The sequence below is a fragment of the Microtus oregoni genome, unplaced genomic scaffold (assembly GCF_018167655.1).
Source record: "Microtus oregoni isolate MIOR12 unplaced genomic scaffold, Mior012 000000F_ref0000247, whole genome shotgun sequence".
NCBI classification, from domain to species: domain Eukaryota; kingdom Metazoa; phylum Chordata; class Mammalia; order Rodentia; family Cricetidae; genus Microtus; species Microtus oregoni.
The window spans coordinates 74,381,709-74,392,287 of NW_024543059.1; the positions used below are offsets into that span (position 1 = coordinate 74,381,709).

General features: G+C 45.0%; 1 protein-coding gene across 2 annotated transcripts in view; it reads left to right on the forward strand.

Moving 5' to 3' along the window:
* The window catches only part of Mcub (mitochondrial calcium uniporter dominant negative subunit beta), a 38,204-nt gene that overhangs the window by 26,068 nt on the left and 1,557 nt on the right, over positions 1-10,579 (forward strand). The window contains exons 3-7 of one of the 2 annotated variants that reach the window (XM_041658784.1): positions 199-369; positions 4,723-4,824; positions 7,347-7,507; positions 8,736-8,939; positions 9,899-10,015. In XM_041658784.1, the coding sequence (XP_041514718.1) occupies positions 199-369; positions 4,723-4,824; positions 7,347-7,507; positions 8,736-8,939; positions 9,899-10,015 (755 nt within the window). Of the gene's footprint in view, positions 1-198; positions 370-4,719; positions 4,825-7,346; positions 7,508-8,735; positions 8,940-9,898; positions 10,016-10,579 lie in introns of both variants that reach the window. The other variant, XM_041658778.1, reaches the window with a different exon arrangement.

Below are 10,579 nucleotides of genomic sequence, written 5' to 3' on the forward strand. Positions count from 1 at the left end.
TGCAATAGTCCACAGAGGTCAAAAGAGTCATTGGATCTTCTGGAAATGGAGTTACAGACCATGTGAGCTGCCATGAACCAAACCTGGGTCTTCTGCAGCAGCAGCCAGTGTTTTTATCCACGAAGTCGTCTGTCCAGCCCTGATAAATTCTCGTGTTTTAAAGCTTTAAGGTTCTAATCTACATTTTTGTCTTCACAGAAATAACAGTCAATTATAAACATGGCCTTCCCTTGGTGACACTGACTCTGCCATCCAGAAAAGAGCGTTGTCAGTTTGTCGTCAAGCCAATGGTGTCAACAGTTGGCTCCTTCCTTCGGGACTTACAAAATGAAGACAAAGGCATCAAAACTGCGGCCATCACCACAGCAGGTGTGCATCTGTGCCTCTTAGACCTCTACTTCCAGCCTGCTCTCTCTTCCCTTCTGCACGCCTGTTTTGGTTCTTTACTCTCCTAAAAAGAATGCCATCATATGATAAATTAAATCATTCTTTATATAACCGATGGCTACCCTTTTTGCAGCCCTTCCTTTTCACATGTCAGTATGATTAAAATAAGAACTCAAAGCCAGCACAGTGCTGCATGCCTAGAATCCAAGCACTGGAGAAGCTGAGACAGAAAGATTGAGAGTTCAAAGCTAGTCTGGGCTATGTACTGAGACAATGTCTCAACAGAAAACAAAACAGAGCAAAGAAAACAAAACAGCTCCAATTTTATTAAGTAAAAGAACATGGAATGAGTTTAGTGTAAATTTCAGTTATTCATTTTATAAACAGCCAGAGATTTTTTCCTATGAGAAAATTTTAATATTAAATATTAATATTAGCATGTAATTCTCAGCAAAATCTAATAAAATGGGGATAAAATTTATTTTCTACAATTAAAATAGTCAGTAGAAAATTCACAGACAGTGAATTAATCTTTGTTATAAAGCAATTATGGTTAGGGAATGTTTTCATAGAATCAGTTCTTAGGAAAATATACATTTTAATATCAGGAGAGGTAGTTAATCATTTATGTATTTAAGTATATGGTATGGATTTTATATTATCATGGCATGAAATGGTTTTAGACCAACTGCTCCTAAAATTACATAAGAAATTATTTATTTCAGTTCAATATTCAAAAGCCATTGGTAAATATACATCAATAAATTATCATTGTTATTTTATTGCATTAAAAGTTCTATGTAAGCTTATTTAAAGGTTGGCAATTACTATTGTAGTTTTGAAAAGAAAATAAGCAGGGGCCGGGGAAATGACTTAGCGCTGAAGAGTGAGATTCTAATACCCACAATAAGCAGCACTCAGTGCCTTGTAATCCTCACCTGTCCTCCACAGCATTGCATGCAAATGAGCACGCACGCACACACACACACGCACACGCACACGCACACACACACACACACACACATGCACGCGCGCGCACACACACACGCACGCGCACACACACACGCGCGCGAACATAGTTGAAAATCAAAATTAAAGCTAAAAAAGAAAGAAAAATAAAGTTTTTTTCATAACCAAGCTAAGAACCAGCTAAGGGATACATACAGAAATTGGAAACACAGAGATTAAAGAATTTATTCTTTTTACAAATATTTGTTGAGCATATCAGGTCTTGTAGATGCTAGAGACAGAGCAAAGAACCAGACAGATAAGAGCTCCAGCCCTTAATAGAACTTAAATTTTAGGAGAAAAAAGAAACAAAATAAAGCAATAATTATGCAATATGCTAACTAGTAAACATTAATGGAGGAAAGTCGGATAGGGAACAGGGTGAGTCTCCAAGGTGACGTCTGAGTAAAGATCGGGACATGACGCAAAGAATCTGGAGGATAATGATGAGGGAGGCCTGGAGGAGGTAATGAAGGGGGCTGGGAGGAGACAAGGAGGGGGACTTGGAAAAGATGAGGGGAGCCTCGAGGAGATGATGAGGGGGACTTAAAGATGATGAGGGGGGCCTGGATGAGACGATGAGGGGGACCTGGGGGAGACAATGTGGCTTGGAAATGATGAGAGGGATCTGGAAGAGTGATGGAGGCCTGGAGAAGATGAGAGGGACCTGGAGGAAAGAGTGGGGCTTGGAGTTAACAAGAGAGACCTGGAGTCTCCCAGCACTTGGGAGGCAGAGACAGGTGGATCTCTGTGAGTTCGAGGCCAGCCTGGTCTACAGAGTGAGTTCCAGAACAGCCAGGGTTACACAGAGAAACCCTGTCTCAAAAAACCTGAGAAATAGTGTGTGTGTGTGTGTGTGTGTGAGAGAGAGAGAGAGAGAGAGAGAGAGAGAGAGAGAGAGAGCTGGAGGAGATGATAAAAAGAACCTAGAGGAGATGAGAGGGACCTGAAGGAGACAATGGGGACAGAGAGCTGATGAGAAGTGATGAGAAGGACCTAGAAAAGATGAGAGGGTCTTGCAGTCCCCAGGAATTCTGGAACAGTGGGGTTGGAGGAAGGGGGATTCTCAGGTGAGGGGAACAGGTTGAAAAAGGCTAGTGGGTTATTGTAAGGACTTGACGCTTTCTTCCTGCTTTGTGGCTACAAGGGGCTTCTAAATAACGCAGACACAGGAGCCGTGGAAATGCAGGAGACTTCCTGCCTGCCCTGGGAATCTAGCAGTAGACAGATGTATACATAGATCTCAGGTGAGGTTGAATTGAGCAGTGTCTCCACAGAAGCATTCAGTAAGCCTTTGATAAATGAGTGAAGAGAGGTGGGGAAAAAAATGGTTGATAAAAATGGAAGATGTTCCCCTTGCTTTTCTCCCTCCAAATAACTTTAAAAACAGTACAAGGAAGCCAGAAAGTCTGAAGTTTTTCTCTAAAAAGATTAGGAAATGGGGTTCTTTGAACTGAAGGTACCTTACTGAGGCTTTTAGTGGAAGTCATTAAATGTGAATTTTTAAATGACATCAGATAGAAATTCATTGTTTTGCTGTCTAGTTCTTTAAGAAAACAGGGCCAGTGTGTGGAATTTGCCCGTGTTTAATTTGCTCCTGAAAAGTGGGTTCTGAAGCTACCATACCTCTGCCTATCACTAGCCAATCCCTGGGAACTTGGTCTCACCCCAGCTCAACAGGAACCCAGACATCCAGATTCTAGCAACAAACCCAAGTGCAGACCTGACTAGCTGCCCTTGGGACAGGAGAGCCATTGAGCTGGACAGGAGGCAGGCCGCCAGGCTCTTCTCTGCTGTGCAAGCAGACTTTCTTGGGTATCCTGGTTCCTGTAGCTGAAACGGCTTTGGCTGAACGTCCAAGCAGAAAGCTGGCCAGAAGGAAACACATGCCCATAACTTTCCAGAATGTGTTACCCATAACTGTGTGTGGGCTGGTCTGAAAAAGAGAAAGGGCTCCCTGCCCCGCACGAGTTCTCCACTCCCAGCCCGGTGACTGCTTTCTTAACTCCTGACCTACAGGAGAGCATTGTGGGTTCTGGTTTTGAAATAGGCTCTATGCGAACTGGTACACAGCATCTTGAGTTTAAAACTCTCCGGAGACTCCCTCCTCCCCAACCCCCACAGACCTGAATATTCCCAAATGCTAAACCAAAACGCAAGAGGCTGGAAGATCCCTGAAATAGGAGGGTTTCTCAAGCAGCTATAATTGCGATCTTAAAATCTGAGGACCAGGCCTTGGGACAAGTTCCTACAACTATGAGGGGCAAAGCTGGACAGCAACTGGGCGATGCCCGCTGGACCTGGAGCTAATGGTGTTGTCACGGCAGAAAGTGGGAAAGAGTGACTTTAAACATTCATTGGCTCTAGAGGAGAAGGTGCCTCTGTCTTTCTCCCGAAGAGGTAACCTCTGCTCTCTCTCCCCTCTTTCTCTCCTCCCCTGCCTCTCTCTCCTTCCCCCTTTCCTTTTTCCCCCATAACCCACTAAATAAACTCTATGCCCCCCCCCCAAAAAAAACAATCGGTATGGAAGGGCCCCGCCCACTGTAGGTGGTGCCACCCTGGACAGGTGATTCTAGATGGCACAAGAAAGCAAGGTGAAGAAGCCATGGAGAACAAGCCAGCAGGCAGTGTTCCTCTGTGGTCTCCTCTTCAGTTCTTGCTTTGGCTTTCCCCAGTGATGGACCTATGCCAAATAAATCCTTTCCTCTGAAAGTCCAGTGGCTTTTCACAGTGACATAAAGCTATCTAGGACATGTCCTATCTCAGAGAAGGGGGGAAAATCTCCACAATGAGTGGACAGAAAGGGCTTACATAGTAGTCTCCACCCCCCGCCCTGGAATGATTTTATCTAAATCAGTGTGGGCCTGGTTTATCTCAAACAAATCTTAAGGATGCCAGGCACATTCCTGGCTCTGACCGCTGTCAGGGCTCCGGTCCTAAGATTCCACCTTCCAGGCTAATGAGTTTGTCTGCCTGAAGCACACTGTGAAATGACACAGAAGGACAGAGCAGGCCTGCTAAGGGCCATCCCGAAGGCTGCAGCTCAAGATGGTCGCAAGGTCAACCTAGACAGGGCTGTCTCATTGGCTCTGGCCCTGCTGTCCTCCTTGTCCATCTGGCACAGTGGGAGAGGAGTGCCTGCCTGTTACATCTGGTCAAGAGGAATGGGAGGAAATAAAGCAACTGGAGAAAATTCCCTTAGTGAAAACGAGGAGCCACCTAGAAGGCGAATGTCCATGACCATATCCTAAAAAGCAGTCTTAGTGTTTGCATGTTGGGACCTGGCACCCACTGCTTCTAAGCCGTCTGTGTTGTTTCTTTCAGAAGGCAGTGAGATTCCAGCCTCAACATTGATGGACACTTTGCTAATGAAAGATTTTAAACTCGTTATTAACGAACTAGCATATGATGTTCGGTGTCATAAGAAAGGTAAGCAACGGCCCTCCTTAACGTTTGCTTTAGTGGGAGCTTTTACAGGGAGCAAAGCAACCTAGCTTTTGCTTTGAGAACAGTTTCATGAGATGTTACGGATGGGCATTTTCCTCCTTCCAAAGCAGGAGGGCGATTTCCCTGATTTTTACCATGGGAACTGGGCAGAGCTCTCAAAAATGGAGGCGTGCTACCTGAATCCCCTGGGGTTGTAAAATCACAAGTGTTTCACATAAGATGCCTCCAACAAGTTTTCTAGCACAGTGCAGCTAAGCTGCGCTTCTTAGCCCCTCTCCTCAGCACTGGGAGCCATGGTTTTCCCTGCGACCTCAGTCTCCCAGTCAATTCCTAACCAGGACTGACCCTGCTTAGCTTCCAAGATCAGACCAAACTGGAAACCGTCAAGGTGGTATGGCCGCAGACTGAGCTCAACCCTTGCAGCTCTCAGGAGAGCAGCTGACTTTCCGTCTGCTGCCTGTTTGGTTTGCTTTAAGAGGCTCACATGCCAGCTCTGAAACTAGAAGTCTTAACCCTTTAAACAGTTTGCTTTTAATTTCAAACCATACGCTGAACCATCCTAAACAGAAAATCAGAAATCTGAAACTTTTCGATTCCACACTGGAGTCCTCGTGATGGGTTGTAGTCAGAATGTAGATGCATGGAGGGGGGGGGAGGGGATATACCAGGGGACAGAGTGTTTACTTAGCATAATATATGTACATGTTATACATATGATAAAATCACCTTCAGTCTATGTATAAAGGGTATATATGAAATGTGAATGTTGTTTTTACCTGAGTACCATCCCCATCCCATCACACAAAGATTCCAAAATCTGGAACATATGTAAAATCTGAAATAAGTATCTGGTCCCAAGCATTGTGGGTGAGAGATACCCAACCTGAAACACTGTCAACATTAGCAATTTGCTTCTGACGTTTCTCTTACCACCTCTCCACATATTGCTTCTGTCCCTTTCTTCCCGTATGGCGTTCCCAGCATGGAGACGTCATGCCTTTTGGGGTTGTCACACAGTTAGGTATTCTCTTAGCCTTCCCTCTCTCCTTTCTCTTTTTCAGCTTTGGAGGTTTCTTTAGGTGGATCTTCAAGCTCACAGATTCTTGCTTTCCCAGTGTCTAGTCACTGATGGGAGTCACTCTAGGGTGAGGTGGATAATATTTCTAGAGTTCCTGTGGTTGTTTCTTAGCCTTTCCATCTCTCTATTCACTCTGTATTCTTGAATGCTGCTCACCATGTCCATGACCCTTTAATGCAGTTCCTCATGCTGTGGTGACCCATAATCATAAGATTATCATTGCTACTTCATAACTGTAATTTGCTACTGTTATGAATCATAATGTAAATATCTATGTTTTCTGATGGCCATAGGCAACCCCTGTGAAAGGGTCATTGGACCCCCAAAGTTGAGGACCATTAGATTGGAGGCTTTATGACATTAATCAGTTTTCCTTCATAATACACTAGTTGAGTTTCGTCAACTTGACAGAAAATAGGGTCATCTGAGAAGAAGGAGCCTCAATTGAGAAAATAGTTCCAAAGCTTGTGATGTAACCTATGTCTCTCCTTCCAAATCCCAACATGAATGTTTGGCCCGCAAAGGGCCAAGGCTAGGTCTCCAGCTCCTTCTAGCTTGTGAGAAGTCTGTTGGGGCAGATGCTATGTCAGGATTGAGCTCCTGGTCCAGTGAGCCCCAATCTAACACTCAGTGTTACTGCATGCTAGGAAACCCATGTTACACAGACCGAATGAACAGGGAAGGGCACAGTGTACACGATTGGATGGAAACGAACGAAAGAATCATACTGGATTAATTAAGGAAGAATTTATTCGATTACAAATTTAGAGTTTAAAAAATCATTTCAAGTCATTCTTAATCATTGGCAGATGTGAATTGAAAAGTTCGGGCCACGAAAATGAACTCTACATGGAAGACACATCAGAAAACCAACAACCATGTAATGAGTAATTGTCTCAGACGTACATGGGTTCTGTTAGGAGGTGCAGAAATACTCCACCAATTTGGGTTGGCAGTTAACACAGGAATTTGGTGCTACCCTTTTCTCTGAAAGCCCAGTAGGCATTCTGTTCTGTCTTGGACCATGGCCTCCTTCCAGAAAGAGACAACAAGTTTGTTGCTATTCCCTAACAGTGTGATCAACAAACCCCATGCAGTCATATTAATGCATCTTTCCACATTTTGTAAATTTCTACTTTTCTCTCTGTCCCTATCTCGTCCCGTCACTGTTTCTTTATTCTCCCTGTAAGACACTATCACTTTGGGGTTGGAGAGAGGGTCCAGCAGTTGAGATGGCTTGCTGCCCTGGCAGAAGACCCAAGCTGAGTTCTCAGCACCAACATGGTGGCTCACGAAAGAGTCATTTGACCCACCCATCCCCACCTGCACCAAGGGATCACTACCCACAGGTTTAGAACCACTGGCCGAGACTCACCTGGCGGAGAACCATGTATTAAATGCCTATGTCTCTTTTACCTTTTCTCAGAAAAACCAAGTGCCGAGCACACGATTGAGATGGAAAACATGAAATCTCTGGTTCACAGACTGTTTACAGTACTGCACTTAGAGGAATTTCAGAAGAGAAGAGAGCGCCACCTGATGGCAAAGATCGACCACCTGAAGGAACAGCTGCAGCCCCTGGAGCAGGTGTGTGTGTGTGTATGTAAGCCATGCCTCTCCCTAGCAAGTGCCGGGAGTCAGTCACAGGGGCATCTGAGTGGTTTCTGTGGGCTCACTTTCTCCTTCATTCTGGAAAATGGCCTGTGAGCTGAGTATCCACCAGTAACGGAGCCTGATAATCTGACGCCAGAACAGATGTCCTCTGCTTCCTCAGCATCAGCATCAGCCGTGAGCCTGACGAGCAGGCTGGGAAATGGGATGTGGGAGAGCACTTGCTACATCACAGGTCCCAGTCTGCCTAAGAACCGGGGGTGGAGAGTTAGTAATGGCTTCCTCGTATCGGCTATGTTTATTTCTTTTCTCCAAATCATGGAGAAAAAATTACTTATTTTTTTTGGTGGCTAGGCATGGGGTAGTCTAAGAGGAAAACTTGCATTCTTTAAGCTATAATTCTGCTTATAAAAAATGGGTAACTAATCTTTGTATATGAATACACAGTTTCTAGAAATGAGGTCATTATTTCCAAGGGTATTGAAAGAATGGGAGAGAAATATTTTTCTTTGTTCTCTTTTTTTCTGGATTATTTACATACATTTTGTTTTTCAAGAAATTGATATGCTGGGTATGGTGGTGGCTGTCTTTAAATCTGGCTCTTGGGAGGCAGAGGAAGGCAGCGTACTATGAATTCAAAACCAGCCTGGTCTGCATAGCACGCTCCAGGCAAGAGAGGGCTCCATCTGTATAGCGAGACCCTGCTCCAAGACAGGAAACAGAACAGGAGGAGCCACTAGAGAACTAGATGCACACAAACTGTGTCTGCAGATGAATTCCCAGAAGTGAGGATCAAGGAAAACAGGCTGTGGTTTTGGAATAGGACTTTTAGGCTTCTAATTGTAAGCATAATTGTGTTTAGGGGATTTTGTTTTTCCCTCCCCCGGCCCCTTTTTTTCCGGCTGAGCTTTAACTCACAGAGATCCTCCTGCCTCTGCCTCCTGAATGCTGGGATTAAAAGAGCGTGACACTATGCCTGGCTAACTATGTTTGAGTAGATTTTACCTTTACAGTTAAACAAAATGATTAATGAACTGACTTAGAAGTGAGCAGTTACACATCCTTCATAAAGCTCCTCATTCTACACACCTGACCCATTCATATTAATGAAAATGTGCACTGGCTCAAATGTTTCTTGTTGCTTCTGTTTGCCCCTTAAGCAGGCAAACCTGTAAACTGAATGCATGGTTTTCCTTTCTTCCAGGTCAAAGCTGGAATAGACGCTCGGTCAGAAGCCAAAACCAGCGGACTCCTGTGGGCTGGTTTAGCCCTGCTCTCTGTTCAGGGAGGGGCACTGGCCTGGCTTACATGGTGGGTGTACTCCTGGGATATCATGGAACCAGTCACCTTCTTCCTTACGTTTGCAAATTCCATGGTCTTTTTTGCATACTTCATCATAACCCGACAGGTGAGTAATAAGGGAAGTCAGAACATTTGTCTGAAGAATCTCTCCTCCAAGCCAAGCAGTGTCTTGGTTAGGGTTTCTACTGCTGCGATGAAACACCATGACCAGAAGTATCTCAGGGAGGAAAAGGTTGATTTGGCTTACCTATCCTGAATCCCGGTCCACTGAGGAAAGCCATCGCAGGAACTCAAACTGGGCAGGAACCTGGAGGCAGGAGCTGGTGCAGAGACCACTGAGGGGTGCTGCTTACTGGCTTGCTCCTCATGGCTTGCTCAGCCTGTTTTCTTATAGCACCTAGGACCACCAACTTTCTTAAAGCACCCAGGACCAGCAACCCCCGGGTGGCACTGCCCACAACTGAACCTGACCCTCCCAATCACTGATTGAGAAAACACCCTACAGGCTTGCCTACAGCCTATCTAGTATCTCAACTGAGGCTTCCTCCCCTCAGATGAATGTAGCTTGTGTCAAACTGACATAGAACTAGCCTGCACAAGCAGCAATCGATAAAACCCTTTCATGTGCTGAGTTTTCTGAAGCTAGTAAATTTTTTTAACAAGGTTGGATGGATGGATGGATGGATGGATGGATGGATAGATATAAAATAAAAATTTTAATTCCTACAGAATTAGTGTGAACACATGAACTCCTCCTCCATCGGGATGAACGCTGCATTCATGTTCTCTGTGCCCTCGCTAACCAAGGACATTGAACTTGCACTACAAAAGTTAGCGATATCCAGTAACCAGCTTGTCCCAAGGTTGCTTTGCCCAATCTTCCCGCTTTTCTTCTTTCATAACGTGTACAGTCTGCCTGCTTGTAAGAGGGGCAGCTACTCAACTCCGGCCGCATGCCCTACTTCTGTGGGCTGTTTGCCCCGTGACCATTCTTCTCCCCACTTGGCCTTGCTGTCGCTGAGTTAGTATCTTCACTTGAACTACGCTCTCTCCTCTCTCCTTTAGAACTACACCTACTCATCCCTTCGGAGCAGGCAGTTTCTTCAGTTCTTCCACAAGAAGTCGCAGCAACAGTGTTTTGATGTGGAGCAATACAACAAGCTAAAGGAGGACCTCGCTGAGGTATTTTATTCCAAGTGCTTCTCCGAGCTGGTTTTGTTTTGGAGACGGGGGAATGCATGCAACTGTTGGCTCATTTTTCACATGTTGGCAAATGCTGAACTGAGATTCTTATGTATTGTTTAGCAAAAGATTGGGATGGGAGTCTTCTGTCTGCATGTATGCCTGCCAGCCAGAAGAGGGTGCCAGATCTCATTACAAGCATGTGATTGCTAGGAATTGAACTCAGGACCTCTGGAAGAACAGTCAATACTCTCAACTGCTGAGACATCTCTCCAGACCCTTAAAAGCTTTTTTTCCCTAATAACTTTGATATGTGACAGTAGTGGGGATTGAACCTTGGGCCTCAGTATATGCAAGGCAAGCGCTTTTCCACTGTGCTACACCCTCAGCCCCGGGATGGGAATTTTTGTCTTTTAAAAAAGTGTATGAGGGCTGGAGAGATGGCTGCTCTTCCAAAGGTCCTGAGTTCAATTCCCAGCAACCACATGGTGGCTCACAACCATCTGGAATGAGGTCTGATGCCCTCTTCTGGCCTGCAGGCATACACGTAGAAAGAATATTGTA